The sequence below is a fragment of the Camelina sativa genome, chromosome 1 (genome assembly GCF_030686135.1).
Source record: "Camelina sativa cultivar CO46 ecotype springtype chromosome 1, ASM3068613v1".
NCBI classification, from domain to species: Eukaryota; Viridiplantae; Streptophyta; class Magnoliopsida; order Brassicales; family Brassicaceae; genus Camelina; species Camelina sativa.
This window is the reverse complement of record NC_141880.1, coordinates 2,878,445-2,892,411: the sequence shown is the minus strand read 5'-3', so window position 1 is coordinate 2,892,411 and position 13,967 is coordinate 2,878,445. Positions and strand designations below refer to the sequence as shown.

The following is a 13,967-nucleotide window of genomic DNA, read 5'->3' as shown; positions in this document are numbered from 1 at the left end:
TTTCTATTTTATTTGGTCCTCCGATGAATTCAGGTAGAGAGGTCATCGATGGAAGACTCACCGTGGAAGGTTTCTCTGTAGCCGCTCGAGCTTTTGCCGATAAATGGAAAACTCATAACCAATCGTTACCTCCATGGTCATGGGTTCCTCTGATCAATCGAACTCTACTTCTTTCAAATCAGGTTAAAACAACCATCTCCATAATTCAACCTTGTTTGATCCCTTCGTCTTTTTTTTTTTAATCCCTTCGTCTTGTTGTGGTAATTAGCAGGAGGAAGGTTACTTGTCGCTCGAGAATATCCTCATTCTCAGCTCACTTGAGGTAATAAGACTTATTACAGCTCTTGCTACTGTGCTACTGTTGTGATCTTCTTCTTTTCTTGTTTCTCACCATGTAGTATGTGAATAGGAGAGTACAGAGGATGAATCTTTAAATGTAGCTACTGAGTGCTCGGAAAAGGAAGAACCAGTTGATCACACAATCTTGGTACATAAACTTTTAAGCAAATTTTCTCATTGTCAACATCTCTGAAGCAGAATTCTGGAATCCACTGAGATTGGTCTTTGCTTGTTTCCTGCTAGGTTCAGAACCAAGAAAATGAAGCACATTACTATGATTTTCATATAGTTTACAGTGCATCATACAAGGTTCCTGTGCTATATTTTCGAGGATACTGCAGCGGTATGTCACAATATATAATCATCTTGGACCTTTTGTGGTTTGTTCTTTTGTTTAGTTTGAAAATCATCTTTGTTGTCACGTAGGTGGACAACCTCTATCTTTGGATGTCATTAAAAAAGATCTGCCCTCATGCTCTGTTAGTCTTTTGCTTCAATCTAAGTGGACATTTATAACACAGGAGGTATAATTCTCTCAAAAATCAATACTAACAATGTCCGTTTTATGTGTATTATTTGGTTATATGGTATTGAAGAATCTCTATGCAACAATCAATCGCAGGAGCATCCATATTTGAACAGGCCATGGTTCAAGCTACATCCCTGCGGGACTGAGGATTGGATCAAGCTGCTTTCCCAAAGTAGCATCTCTGCTGGATGTCAGATGCCAGTTGAATTGTACTTGGTTTCATGGTTCTCTGTTGTCGGGCAGGTGGTTGGTCTTAGGATCCCTCTTGAGATGCTGAATTAGTAGCCAGCTTCTGTTATCAAACTATAGAATGTAATTAGTAGCCAATAGCAAAGACGCTCGTGACTCTGGTTTCCTTTGCTCTGTTGATTTACATCTCTACTGCCATTTAGGCTTTCTGGCATTGATACTGATGAATCAATTCCTGTCAAAATTTGGGTTGTACAGAGGAGGATAATGAGTTGGAATGGTGAGTCTCTCAGGTTCTTAAGTCCATGACTTTATTTTGATTAGCCAATGTAATTTTTATCAGTGCCTTTCAATCTTGTCTTTTCTTTGTTTGTTTCGATTCCGGGGAATGAAGAATCGAACACTAGATAAGAACATTAGATTAAGAGAATCTGATGATGAGCTTTTATGAACAAAATCGAAGCTGTGTATATTATTAATTATTGCTTACTCTGCTAAAGGGGTTTGGTGAAAGTATAGATTTCTCTTACACTTTGGATAAGATTATTGATGTTAGTGGAGAGATGGTTAGAATGTTCTTCCATCTCCTTTAAGATCAAGCTGCTGTTGCAACGTAGCAGAAAGCTCCCTCTGTCGGCTAAGCTCTGCACTCAGCTCCCTAATCTTTACATCTTTCTCGTCCTGAAAAGTTTCGTTTTATACAAAGGTTTCCAATATCAATAGTTCAATACATTGTAGTTCAGAGGAAAACGGACAAAGCTTTATGCTCTTGGAAAGTCAAAAGATGAATGTCAATGTTGCTCAAACGCATTATCTAAAGAGACAACAGCATCAGTCATATAACAAGAATCTGCTACAAACCACCAAATGATCCAAAGGAAAAGTGCGTAAACACGTACATTTGAAGAAGTTATTTTTTCTTAAAGTACATTTACTGTAAATCTTATGTTATTCAATTATTTAAAATATTACTTATTTTTTCTTGATAGTTTTGTCAACTTTTTTATTTAAATGTATGGTTTTAAATGATACAGAATTTATAAGTAATATGTTTTTAAACAAAATCAATCAAATTATCGAAATTTACCTAAAATTACCAAAACCATTGAAAGATTTATCAAAACTAAAAACAAAACTATTTTATACTAGAAACAACAGAGTAAAAAAAAAAAAAAAAAAACGTTAGAAAAAGAGACGAAAAAATCGAAACTTAATTTCAGTTGACTCCGACGTAGAAAAAGGAAGAGCTGGTTCGTACAAAAATAGGGAGAGAGAGAGAGTTCCGACAAACTCACTTTTAGGACAATACATATCTTTCTTCAAACTAAAGCCCCGACCAAAAGCAAACTCATCGCTTAATCAGATTCCCTCATGGAAGAGTAAGCTTAACCCTGTCTCTCTTCTCTCTCCCTAATCTCAATCTGCCTTTCTTACAACATTTTCCTTATAAATAAATATTCGTTTTCCGACCAGATCTGAGCCGAAAGATAACTACATGACCGGCGTTGAGAACGGCGTGAGAATGACGTCGCCGACAACGTCTTCAACATCCTCCGTCGCCACCACAAGTGTCCACGTAAGCGCTCTTGACGGACTCGTGAACGTGAACTCTCTCTTCACCATCGCCGTCTTCGTAGGTCTTTCCATAGCGACTCCAGGACAACACAGCCTCGAACAACGATCCAGCTGCGATGCAAGTGCTGATGTGGCCAAGAAGCTGCTGGTCTTTGAAGTCGTCTCCTTCAGCTTCTTCCTCTTCTCGTCTTTGGTAGCTCAAGGTCTCAAACTTGCCTTAAACCTTCTCAACAGCAAAGACGTCGATGAGATTTTCAGAGCTCACATTAACATCAAGGTTTTGAGATGGGGAATGATGGCTTCTGCTATCGGATCTGTCATGGGCTGTTTGTTCTTGATGCTGTCTATGGTTAATGTGATTCAGATCCGTCTTGGGTTGCTCTCTTGCGGCAGCCAATCGACGGTTCAAGCGGTTGCAACGCTCGTGACTCTGGTTTCCTCTGCTCTGTTGGTTTATATCTCTACTGCCGTGTACGCTTTCTGGCAATGATACTGATTGTCAAAATTGGGTTCTACAGAGGATAGTGCCAATGTAATTTTTATCAATACCTTTCAATGTTGTCTTTTCTTTGCTTGTTTTGGAGAATGAGGAATCGAAGAACATAAGATTAAGAGAATCTGATGATGAACTTATATGAACAGAAATGAAGCTGTGTTGTTTACAGTTTGGTGAAAGTATTGGACTCGATTTCTCTTACACGTTGGATAACATTGTTGATATTAGTGGAGAGATGGTTGGAATGTTCTTCCATCTCCTTTAAGACCATACCAAGCTGCTGTTGCAACGCAGCACAACGCTTTCTCTCTCGGCTCAGCTCTGCACTCAGCTCCCTAATCTTTGCGTCTTTCTCGTCCTGAAAAGTTTGTTTACACAAGATTTCAAGATCAATACATTTAGTTCAGAGGAAACCGCACCGAGCTTTATGCTCTTGGTAAGTCAAAGATCAATATCAATGTTGCTCAAACGCATTCTAAAAGCCAACAGCATCAGATAGCAAGAATTTGCTATCATTATGTTTAGGTCACCACCAATAAAACGTAACTCAATAAGAGGATAGAAAGTGAGTAGACATACCGGTGTCTGAGAGAGGTGGGGATTCCGGCGAACATTAGGTGAGAGAGGCAAGAGAGGATGATTATGTTCTTTCACAAATTTAGTGACAAGCCATTTTCCAGATTTCTCTCTTTTCACAACAATCAAAGCCTTACACCCTTCTCTTGTTATAGCTCGAGGTTTCCTGCTCTCGCTTCTACGAGGTCTCAATCTACGGAATCCTTCTTTATTACACACGAGTCTGCGCCACACCACGGTCCCATCTCGCATTGACCGCCTGAAAGCATCCACCCGCATAACGAAACCCATGACTGTGGCATAATTGTCATAGAAAGACTTTGCAGCCTCTTCTGATTCGAACTCCATACCAATGAACGGCTCCACTATTGGAGAAGCTTCATATGTGACTGTTTTAGTTCCATTTGATTTCTCCATCATCTCTACATCTTCTTCGGGTAAAGAGTTTTCTTCCACTTGCACACAACAACACACAAACATTTCAACACAAGAAAAAAAAATGCAAAGCTATGAAACAGCAATTCTTGATCTTGTTCACCAAACCAGACACTCTCAACCAAATCCTAGAAAATGCTTATAAACCTACCCCGCTCTCTCAACCCAACTCACACAACAGCTCTGAGCTACATTCAGTCCTAAGGTAGATATAGTGGACCTAAGAGTTGAGTAGATGAACTTCTCTTCATAGCTTATCAAACAGAAACCCTAAAATATGCATATCTATAAACCCTAATGTAAAAGGCAGAGAGTAGCAATTTCATTAATCTTTACTCAAAAGTCTTAAATTGTGAATTTAACCAAAGTGGGTTCATATCAGAAAAAAAAAGAGCAAAATCAAGCAGATTAATCCATACAGACGGCGCGAAACTGACAAGTTAGATTACATAATTTGATACACAGAAGGAAACATAGAACAAAAGGGAGCAAAAACCCCACAAACAGAGAGATAGACTAATAATAAAGATTTTGAGTTGTAGATTAGAATAACAGAGAGGGGGATTAAATTGAAGCACTCACTTGGATATATGGAAGATTAGAAAACGCCAAATCAGAGATTCTTGGAGAGAAGGAAGTGAAGTGACGATCTGAAGTTAAGTGACTGGGGGAAGCGGTGAGGAGGAAGACGACAAGAGACAAAACGAAGAACTCGTCTTTAGTTTTGACTTTTGAACGGTGACGATGATTTTACTTATTGTGTGTGTGTACTTGGTTTTGGGTACAGCACGTGAACTTCTTCCACATTCCGGGTCTCAAGTTACCAAAAATTATAAACGACACGTAGTTGATCAATTAAAAAAAACATCACGTAGTTTATTGTTGTTTTACCTTCTTCTTTTACTTTTTAACCAAGAATTTCCTTTTTGCATGTTCTTCTTTTACTTTTTTTTTTATCTATAAAGAAATAAGGATTTAAGTTGATTTTTCTCTTCAATCAAAGGGATTTCGAAACCCTAGGCGATCTTTGAGGTTCAACCCAACACTGCGTATCTCTCAGGTTTTATAAAAAGTCTTAGATTGATGAAGAAGGCTAAGAATCGGGAGGTTTTCGCTGAAACAGCTGTCTTTTGGGACATCAAACGGTATCCGGTACCCCTTGGTTTTGATGCTCGTCAGGTCCGTCCTCGTATCAAACAGGTGTTGGAGAAATATGGCTATCGCGGTCCTCTCACCATCTTCGCCGTTGGCGTACTAACAAACGTCCATGAGGACATTCTTCGAGATCTCATATCCTCTGGAATCCATCTTCGTTACGCTCCCTTCGGTTGCGCAAGCCTCAAGTCGCATATGTATCAGTGGATTCGTCGTAATCCACCCCCAAAAAATATTGTGGCGTTGTGTGATCCGCTCTCTTTCCCTAGAGCTAAGATTGGATACAATCTTTTCAGTCGGATTAGATATTCTTCTCGTCGAAAAAACCCCGTCAGTTGGATAAGCATCTTGACATGGGCACCTCGTGAGGAGTATACGTCCAGTACTGAAAGGGATGAGCCTGCCAGCTGGGCTTGCTCCATATGCAATCATCTTTGTCGTGGCCAAGGCCTTGACAGTTTCGCCAGCCATCTCTCTTCTGAAGAACATCTAAAAGCGAAGTTGGCTTACTCCCCTTTCCAGCCACCATCGAAATCTCAAGACGTATCCAGGCAGGAAGATAGGAACCCTCCCACCTATGCTTATTTTCTAGCTAACAACTTAATTTAATTATGTTTAAATGATCATTAATGTGGCAGCGATGTTTTTATCTGACAATATAAACTAAATTGATGAAGTAAAAAACAGTTGATAAAAAAAAGGAGTTAAATTGGGTTGTGTGAGTGTGTGACATGAGCTTATAAGCGAGATAGTGATAATTGTGAAGTGCACCAAACTCCAAATGTTACAAATAATTCTCAATAAACAATTTGAAATCCTCAAAATCAAAACAATTGCGGATTTGTGTGATCCGTGTATTCATTCATTCTTCACATGGTTATGTTTCAAAATCCCAAAAAAATGATTTTTTTTTTATCAACAACGTTAATATATATGAGCATTCAAAACAAAGCTCACAAAGTTTGTTGAGATTTTTTCTTTTGCAAATCCATTAATCGATTTCGTGGCTTTGCCCTAATAATCATTCCGAAGAAAAAAAAACCAATGATTTTTGGTCTCAGACCCGAACCCGAAAAAATGGTTTTTTCTTTTTTTCTTTTTTACAAATCTGATCCTAAGGCGGCAAATCCACCACCTTTCATCATCTGTTTAAACTCTTTGAAGTTCACCATCCCATCTCCATCAACGTCAACTTTGCTTATCATCCTCTTGCAATCCTCTAGGGTTCTTCCTTGCTTGAGCCCCAAGGAAGCCAACACAGATTTTAGCTCTTCAACCGTGATGAACCCGTCCCTGTTCTGATCGAACACATTGAAAGCTTCTATCATGTCTTCCTCCTCGTCTCTCTCCTCCATTATCGTCTGGTACAACCCTCCAAACTCTTCGATGTCCACGTACCCGTCACCGTTGAGATCAATCTTCTCGATCATCTGCACCAAGTCTTTGTCAGGGATGTAGATTCCTAGATTCTCCAATGAATCATTCAGCTCTTGCTTCGTGATTTTGCCGTCACCGTTCCTGTCGAACATTTGGAATATCCGACAAAGCTCTGCTTGATCCATTTCTTGATTGGAGTATATAATATATTTATGAGCTTTTTGAAACAGAAGATGAAGGAGAACAAAACTAGGATATAGGTTTATAGAGAAGAAGAAAATTAGGGCAGGAGAAGAGAAGGACTGGTTCTTAAAGGAAAGGAGTGGTTGCCATTTTAGAAAACTAATTACAACTGTGATCGTGGTCTGCACCAGTTTTCTGTTGAACTGGTCTTAAAATAGGTTTATGTCTTTCAAGAACACGCAAAAACGTAAGTCTATCTATAGATACACACGGAATCTACACATTTATATTATATTTCATCATCTTCATCAAACAGTTGTTTTCCGTTAGGATAGTTATTTCAGGTTTTATCTTTTAAGTTTCATATTCACAATTTGTGGTTAGGAATTAGGATAGTGAAACATAATTTTGTCCAATTCTTATCACTTTGCATATGCTTTTTTTTTCTTTTCAACATTTTGATATTATTTATCTTAGATGTAATTTATTGAAAGTGATAATGTTCCATACACCTTTTTTTGTCAATTTGAACATCGTGATGTACTGATGTTTCGAAAATAGAAGAGACAACTTGAACAGTAATAAACTAAATAAAAAGAGATTGCGTTTTATAATAGTCAAGGTCTTAATCACTTCTTCACAGATTGATGGGTGCACCACAAGCAGAAGTTAACATTTATTTAGAAGTACATCTTAGCATTCGATTCTTCAGTCTTGGTTTCGGATTTTGGAAAAAACGCATTCGAATTAGAAAATTAATCGCAAGGTTTAAAGGACAACTAATCTGCGTTCTGGAACACCCATATAAAATAACATCTAACCAGTGTATCCTCAATGGTACTATTGATTCACTCTTCCACACTAAACCCGAACAAAGAATATACATTCTACAAACACAGCTTGCAAGGCTCGAATCAAATCTACCAAACCAATGGTATGAAGATGCCATAGTCAGTCTACCCTATTCCTATCCTTAGAAGCAGAATCTATGATTAACAAGCTAAGAGTCCACATAATGTTATCTCAGCCTCACCAAAGATGCAGAAATTGTTATGAGAATGGTCCATCAATGCTTCTAAGTTCTAACTAAAGCCACCTTCGGCAACTAAACCCGAATAGAAAAAATGGCCTTCTAACCTTACGCATACTGAAACTAAAAGCTTAGTTAATATGGTCTGCAATAAGAATCTCATTTCTGTTCTACGAAGGCACATCATTGTATATGCTCTCTTTCTCTTTCTCTATGCCTAAGGCTCTTGGCAAATTGAGCAAGAGAGACCAACAACAAAGTAACCACAATTCGACATAATGTGTTCATTAACCTCTTCCTTCATATATAACACCATAGTCTCTAATCTCTCCTATGCTCGCTCTCTAAAAACAAACGGTTAAGAAGCAATAGAGCAAGATCAACTTAGAGAGCAAAAACTGAAATCAAGAAAGCAACAACATTCAATTTGCAAAGCAACAACCCATACTAAAAGCAGGGATGATCGTTTAAACAAGCAAGTTCTTTACCACATTACAAAAATTTAAAAGTAAGGAAACCAAAGATTACAGATTCAAATATGGAGTTATCTGCAGAGTACCATAATTTCCAACGCGAAATTTATTAGCCCAATTTGAGAACAAAACCACCAACGACACTTATGAGAGAATTAAGCGCAAAAACTTACGGGATGTCCCAAGGCTTAGCTTCAGGGACGGCGACGACCATACCTTGAAGCTCCTGGGTTAACACAACTTGGCAACCAAGACGAGAGTGTTTGTTCAAAACACGGGATCTAGAGCTACGCTTCAGAACATACTCCTCGTCGTAGCTACGCGGAGGGAGCTTCTCGAGCCATTCCTCAGCGATCTGAACCTCGCACTCAGCAGAGCAAGCCTCGATGTCGTCTAATCGATGCGACGCCGGATCGATCAGACCAGTGTGAGTGAGCGCACGAAGGAGTGTCTGGCCAGAGAGCCCAATGATATCTTGCTTGTAACCATCTGGATCGATCGCAGAAAGCTTGACGATTCGGTCGGAGACTTTCTTAGATCCCAGAGACGGAGAAGGAGCAGATGTGGCGGAGGTGCGGACGGTTAGGGATCTGACGAATGGAGAGAGGCGGTGGATTTGAGAGGAGAGTTTCTGGAGAGTCGTCGCCATCGCCGTTCCCCAATTTTTGGTCGGAGAGTTTTGTGTTAAAAGGTAGCTTTCGATTACGATACGGGAAACCGGAAAAGTGTGTGTTTAGGTGGGCTTCTTAACAAGCCCAAATATAATTACAAGCCCAATGATCCGAGGAAAATAAAATTCAAATTGGACCACTCGGTCGAACCCGGTTCAAATTGCTTAACTTATGTCAACAATGACTATGCCACGTGATGGAGGATAATAAGCTTTGCATTTTATGGATAACTATAACAACGGTTGAACACCAAATGGTTTTCTAGTGTTATAGCGTGCAACCAATTCAAATTAATCTATCTCTAACAACTTACTATATCACAAAAGAAACGTGAATTTGCAATACGGTCATATCCGCCATTAATCATTGGCCAATTAATGAAGAATGGTACCGTCTCGGTCATCAGTCAGCATAGTACATATATCCATGAGTTGAAAGAAACCAACGTTCAGGATGATGGATGATTCAATAGCCTTGAGAAATAAACATTGATGAGGCATTCAAGACACAAAAAGCTCTATTTTAGTAGGAGTATTACTATTTTTACATTCGGATAGCCGCATCTTCCTCCGGCCAGATCCACTCTGTGTCCCATGTGATATATGGGTCCGGTCCACCTACTTATTCCAATAACGCGTTTAGAAATTATAGAACCAAGGCGTTAACTAGCGAAAACTACCCACATTTTTTTTTTAAATAAAAAATACCAGTGCAATAGGGGTGGTTACAAGGCACGTGGCAAGCATTCATTGGTTGACTCCATGTAATGAATGAGAAGCAGAAGATTACTGCTCCCATTCCAAAATTCCGCCTTGAATAATTTTGATAAAAAATTTACGATCCACTCTGTTTCAAGCTGTCACCAGAAATGTCGTCTTCTTCTTCTTCTTCTTCTTCTTCTTCCTCCTTGCTTAAACCCATTTATTCAATTTCCTATTAACGAGCCCTGCGCGAGAGATATAGAGAGATCTGAATTCGGCGTTGGACAAGGCGACTGATCAATGATTCGTATTGTTCAAATCGCGTTTCTCCTTTGTCTCGTTCTCGCCGTCGCCGGGATCTCGATCTCTGCGGCGATCTCAGAGAACGAGTCTATATACGAGATCCTCCAGGCGAATGGTTTGCCGCAGGGGATATTCCCGAAAGGCGTCAGGGAATTCAACTACGACGCCGCAACGGGTCGTTTCTCGGTTTATTTGAATCATTCGTGCGACGCTAAATACGAGTCTGAGCTGCATTACGACGCCAATATCAACGGGACGATTTGTTCGTATCAAATCTCGGATTTATCGGGAATCTCGGCGCAGGAGCTCTTCTTGTGGTTTCCGGTTAAAGGAATCCGAGTCGACGTCCCGAGCTCTGGTCTTATTTACTTTGACGTTGGTGTCGTTCGCAAGCAATACTCTTTGTCTTTGTTTGAGACACCTAGAGATTGTGTTGCTGTTAACAAGGTATGTAGAAATCATGAGAATTTTATGTTGTTTGCGGATTGAGTTTTTAAATTTTCTCTAACTGAATCATCTGTTATTGCTTGAATTGAGATAATATTAACATAGAGATAATTCGGATTTGCTTAGTTGTGTTTAGTTTAGTGTTAGGGTGAATAAAGACAATGATATCGTCTTCAAAGGAGAATCCTTTTTTATAAAAAAAAAAAAAAAAAAGTTTGTTTGGCTTATCTCATTCATCCTAATCTGAAGCTTTTGAGATTCCCTTTTCCAGAGTCATTTTCTCCAATTCTTGACTTGGTTGCGAGTTTTTATTGGTCAGCCAAACTGTTGGACATGTGAATCTGAGAGTTATCATTAGAATTATATGAAAGATATATAGTTCCTTTTTTAAGTGTCACTTCTCTCCATTCTTGCAAACTGGTTGAGTTTTATGATCGGTGAAGCAAACTGTTAAATGGTTTTTGAAAGGGTATTATATAATGGATAGAATGAGCTAATGTGTTGTCCTTAATGGCTTTTTATGCAGGTCAAGTCTCTTATGTTGCCATTGTATCATGTAGATCAAAATCTTGGGAGAAACGTTATTTAGCACAAGTATTGAGGAATTTGTTGTTATACCAATACCAGAGAGAAAGGAAAGATAGATGATGCTCTCATCAAATTCTTGAAGATACTGTTTTTGGTCTCAAATCTTAGGCAAATTTCTTTCATTCTTTCCCTCCCCATTCCAGTTTTGTTTTCTGTGTTTCATTCTTAGATTGCGCCGGGGACTGAAACCCAGAGGAGAGAATCCTGTGGTTTTGTGAAGATGCTCAAGAGATGGCCCAGATTTGGTTCAAGTGATGATTACTTGTGAGGTGATCAATGGTTTGGTTTGGGTTGTATTTTTGTGTCATGTGTCTAAAAGTACAAGATATAATAAAATCCCTTATATATTTAGCCAAATGCAATGTTATAAGAAAATTCAAAATTGGCAATTTGCAATCATTTCCCTTTCACCGCCGGATATCTGGCCTGCTTTATTTTTGGTAAATGACTCTAAGTTTTACAGTCAAATCAACAACTGTGGCAATTATAGGTTTTCGTCGTCATTCTAAAGACCTGGCCTGAAGTAGAAGTCTGTCTCCAGTTGGCTTCGGAAGTCGCTGTCCTAAAGATTCAGTAGATCAGTGAAACAGTAATGCCAAAATATGCCCACTCAGGAGAGACTTTCAAACTTGTCAAGTGCTTAAATATTAGAAGACGGGTACTTGGTTTTTAAGATTGTGAGATTTTCTTTTAGTTTTTCTTTTCGTCTTCTAGTGCATAGTTACACACATTACATAGTCTCGAACCTAGTCAGACAGGTAAGAATAACATGGAGGAACTAAAGCCACCAGAGACCAGACCATTAACTCCAGTCTCGATGAGACATCATGCTGACTAAGACCCATGACTTGATATGTTAAAAGATAAACGAGAGTGATCTGTTTTATAAAATTTTCCGGATCCAGATATTCTACTAATTGCATTGAAAATGTGACCCTACAAACAATATGCCTAAGTTCCACGATCCATCTAATCAGACTCATGCAATCATTCTCGTTATTCGCCTACAAATAATTATTAACAAGATTTTTAAAACTAGCGAAAAAGAAAAGAAAAAAAAAAAGAAAGATAAATAGTAATGAAAAAAAGAATCTCAGGTTTCTTACAGTGGTTTTGGTCCGAGTCAGATGGGACAGCCATGTGGTCGTACAAATTTGTCGGCTTTGGTTCAACTTGTGCGCCGTGTAGGCTCTCTCATCTTATATAACTTGCGTATCTCTCGATCCAACTCTAATTATAAACCCATGCCTCTCTCTTATATGATCCCATGTGGTCCGGTCCACCTACTTTTTACAATAACTCAGTTTAAGTGTTATAGAACATGGCTTAACGAAAACACCCACACATTAAACTAAAATTGGTGGGTACGTGGCACTCATTCATTGGTTTTTTCTTTACCCATGGCCTGAGAAACAGAGGATCACTGCTCTCCCCTCATTCCAAATTCCGCCTTCAATAATTTTGATCCACTCTGTTTCAAGCTGTCATAAAAATGTCGTCTTCTTCTTCTTCTTCTTCCTCGCTTAAAACCCATTAATTCAACTTCTTCGTAAGCAGCCAGCAACGAGATCTGACGAGACGAAACGAAACCATCCCGACACTATGCTTCGTATTATCCAAATCGCTCTGCTTTGTCTCGTTCTCGCCGCCGGGTTCTCGATCTCCGCCGTGATCGCAGAGAACGAGTCTATAGACGAGATCCTTCTAGCGAACGGATTGCCTCTCGGGATATTTCCGAAAGGAGTAAAAGGGTTCAGCGTTAACGGCGAAACGGGACGCTTCTCTGTTTATTTGAATCAGTCATGTCAGGCTAAGTACGAGACCGAGCTGCATTACAACGCGAGTATCTCGGGTACGATAGGTTACGCTCAAATATCGGATTTATCCGGAATCAAGGCTCAGGAGCTGTTCTTGTGGTTTCCGGTTAAAGGAATCCGTGTTGACGTGCCTAGCTCTGGTCTCATATTCTTTGATGTTGGTGTTGTTCGCAAGCAATACTCTTTGGCTTTGTTTGAGACATCTAGAGATTGTTTTGCTGTTCGTGGTGATAACAAGGTATGAAATGTTTAGACTTTGTTTTTTTGTTATTTGTGATACCACCTTTTGTCTCTTCTTGTATGGATTTGTAAGATATGAGTTTATGGCATTTAGCTGTAGGATTAAGTATTGCAATTGCTTGAATTGTGACAGATTCAGTTTACACATGAGAAGATTCTCATTCGTAGACTAGTACAGTAGTAAAGATGGTTTTTTTGACAGTGTTGCATTGATTAGATTTCATTGGATATAATGAAAAAGTGAAACTGACTGTGTTTTCAATGGTACTCTTGCAGGTTCAGTCTTCTATGTTGCCATTGTATCATATAGGTCAAACGCTTGGAAGAGACATTGTTTAGCCGGAGTTTAAGAACTGTTGTTATACTAATACCAGAGAGGAAGATAGATGATCTCATCAAATTCTTGAAGATACTTGTTACTGTTTTTGATCTCAGATCTTAGGCATGATTCAAATTCAGATCTCATCATCATTCTTTTCCTCCCTCCCATTCCAGTGTTGTTTCTGCATTGCTTTCTCTGATTGCGCGAGAGGACAGAACCCGAGAGAGTTTGTGACCGGAAGTCAGAAGGAAACAACAACAATGTCTCTGGTTGGTTTGGAAAAAGATGTTGATTTGAATGGCTCAGATTTGGTTCAAGTGATGATAATATTGAGGTGATGAATGTTTATTATTGTATTATTTTTTATTTTATTTTGAGTTTTGTCATTTGTTCTTTGTCATGTAAGCACAGATATAAATAAAACATTATCCTGTATTTAGCCGAATAAATGTCATATAAAAATAACTTGGATGTGCATATACTAGCCAGAGTGTATCATTTGTTTCGTAGAATTTTGAAAA

At 38.9% G+C, this 13,967-nt stretch overlaps 8 protein-coding genes across 12 annotated transcripts; 5 read left to right on the top strand and 3 right to left on the bottom strand.

Moving 5' to 3' along the window:
• Nucleotides 1-23: 23 nt before the first annotated feature.
• On the top strand, nucleotides 24-1,410 carry LOC104735042 (ubiquitin-like-conjugating enzyme ATG10). 4 transcript variants are annotated; one of them, XM_087475025.1, is made up of 6 exons: nucleotides 24-182; nucleotides 272-322; nucleotides 410-487; nucleotides 589-682; nucleotides 766-863; nucleotides 962-1,410. In XM_087475025.1, exons 1-6 carry the CDS (start codon nucleotides 24-26, stop codon nucleotides 1,148-1,150), a joined length of 669 nt encoding a protein of 222 aa, XP_087331151.1. In that variant the 3' UTR covers nucleotides 1,151-1,410. The 4 variants fall into 4 exon arrangements, with proteins under 4 accessions (XP_087331151.1, XP_010453165.1, XP_010453239.1 ...); XM_010454863.3 differs by having other exon boundaries at nucleotides 583-682; XM_010454937.3 differs by having other exon boundaries at nucleotides 269-322.
• Nucleotides 1,411-2,274: 864 nt separating this feature from the next.
• LOC104734866 (uncharacterized) lies at nucleotides 2,275-3,307 on the top strand. Its single transcript, XM_010454569.3, has 2 exons — nucleotides 2,275-2,436; nucleotides 2,531-3,307. Exons 1-2 carry the CDS (start codon nucleotides 2,429-2,431, stop codon nucleotides 3,120-3,122), a joined length of 600 nt encoding a protein of 199 aa, XP_010452871.1. The 5' UTR covers nucleotides 2,275-2,428; the 3' UTR covers nucleotides 3,123-3,307.
• On the bottom strand, nucleotides 3,241-4,912 carry LOC104734950 (protein FAR-RED IMPAIRED RESPONSE 1-like). 2 transcript variants are annotated; one of them, XM_010454681.3, is made up of 3 exons: nucleotides 4,722-4,912; nucleotides 3,708-4,159; nucleotides 3,241-3,486 (listed from the first exon to the last, which is right to left on the bottom strand). In XM_010454681.3, coding segments are annotated over exons 1-3 (648 nt in total). In that variant the 5' UTR covers nucleotides 4,723-4,912; the 3' UTR covers nucleotides 3,241-3,291. The 2 variants fall into 2 exon arrangements, with proteins under 2 accessions (XP_010452983.1, XP_087330678.1); XM_087474552.1 differs by lacking the exon at nucleotides 4,722-4,912 and having other exon boundaries at nucleotides 3,708-4,331.
• A 215-nt stretch (nucleotides 4,913-5,127) lies between these two features.
• Nucleotides 5,128-6,961, bottom strand: LOC104734774 (calmodulin-like protein 3). Its single transcript, XM_010454454.2, has one exon. The coding sequence runs from the start codon at nucleotides 6,854-6,856 to the stop codon at nucleotides 6,395-6,397; it is 462 nt and encodes a 153-aa protein (XP_010452756.1). The 5' UTR covers nucleotides 6,857-6,961; the 3' UTR covers nucleotides 5,128-6,394.
• LOC147949496 (uncharacterized) lies at nucleotides 5,223-5,903 on the top strand. Its single transcript, XM_087463629.1, has one exon. The coding sequence runs from the start codon at nucleotides 5,223-5,225 to the stop codon at nucleotides 5,901-5,903; it is 681 nt and encodes a 226-aa protein (XP_087319755.1).
• Nucleotides 6,962-8,288: 1,327 nt separating the features above from the next.
• On the bottom strand, nucleotides 8,289-9,498 carry LOC104734618 (uncharacterized). The gene has a single exon (XM_019244948.2). It carries the CDS (start codon nucleotides 9,004-9,006, stop codon nucleotides 8,527-8,529), a length of 480 nt encoding a protein of 159 aa, XP_019100493.1. The 5' UTR covers nucleotides 9,007-9,498; the 3' UTR covers nucleotides 8,289-8,526.
• Nucleotides 9,475-11,424, top strand: LOC104734524 (uncharacterized protein At5g01610). Its single transcript, XM_010454157.3, has 2 exons — nucleotides 9,475-10,479; nucleotides 11,006-11,424. Exons 1-2 carry the CDS (start codon nucleotides 10,030-10,032, stop codon nucleotides 11,066-11,068), a joined length of 513 nt encoding a protein of 170 aa, XP_010452459.1. The 5' UTR covers nucleotides 9,475-10,029; the 3' UTR covers nucleotides 11,069-11,424.
• Nucleotides 11,425-12,299: 875 nt separating this feature from the next.
• Nucleotides 12,300-13,923, top strand: LOC104734449 (uncharacterized). The gene is made up of 2 exons (XM_010454063.3): nucleotides 12,300-13,122; nucleotides 13,401-13,923. Exons 1-2 carry the CDS (start codon nucleotides 12,670-12,672, stop codon nucleotides 13,461-13,463), a joined length of 516 nt encoding a protein of 171 aa, XP_010452365.2. The 5' UTR covers nucleotides 12,300-12,669; the 3' UTR covers nucleotides 13,464-13,923.
• Nucleotides 13,924-13,967: the final 44 nt, after the last annotated feature.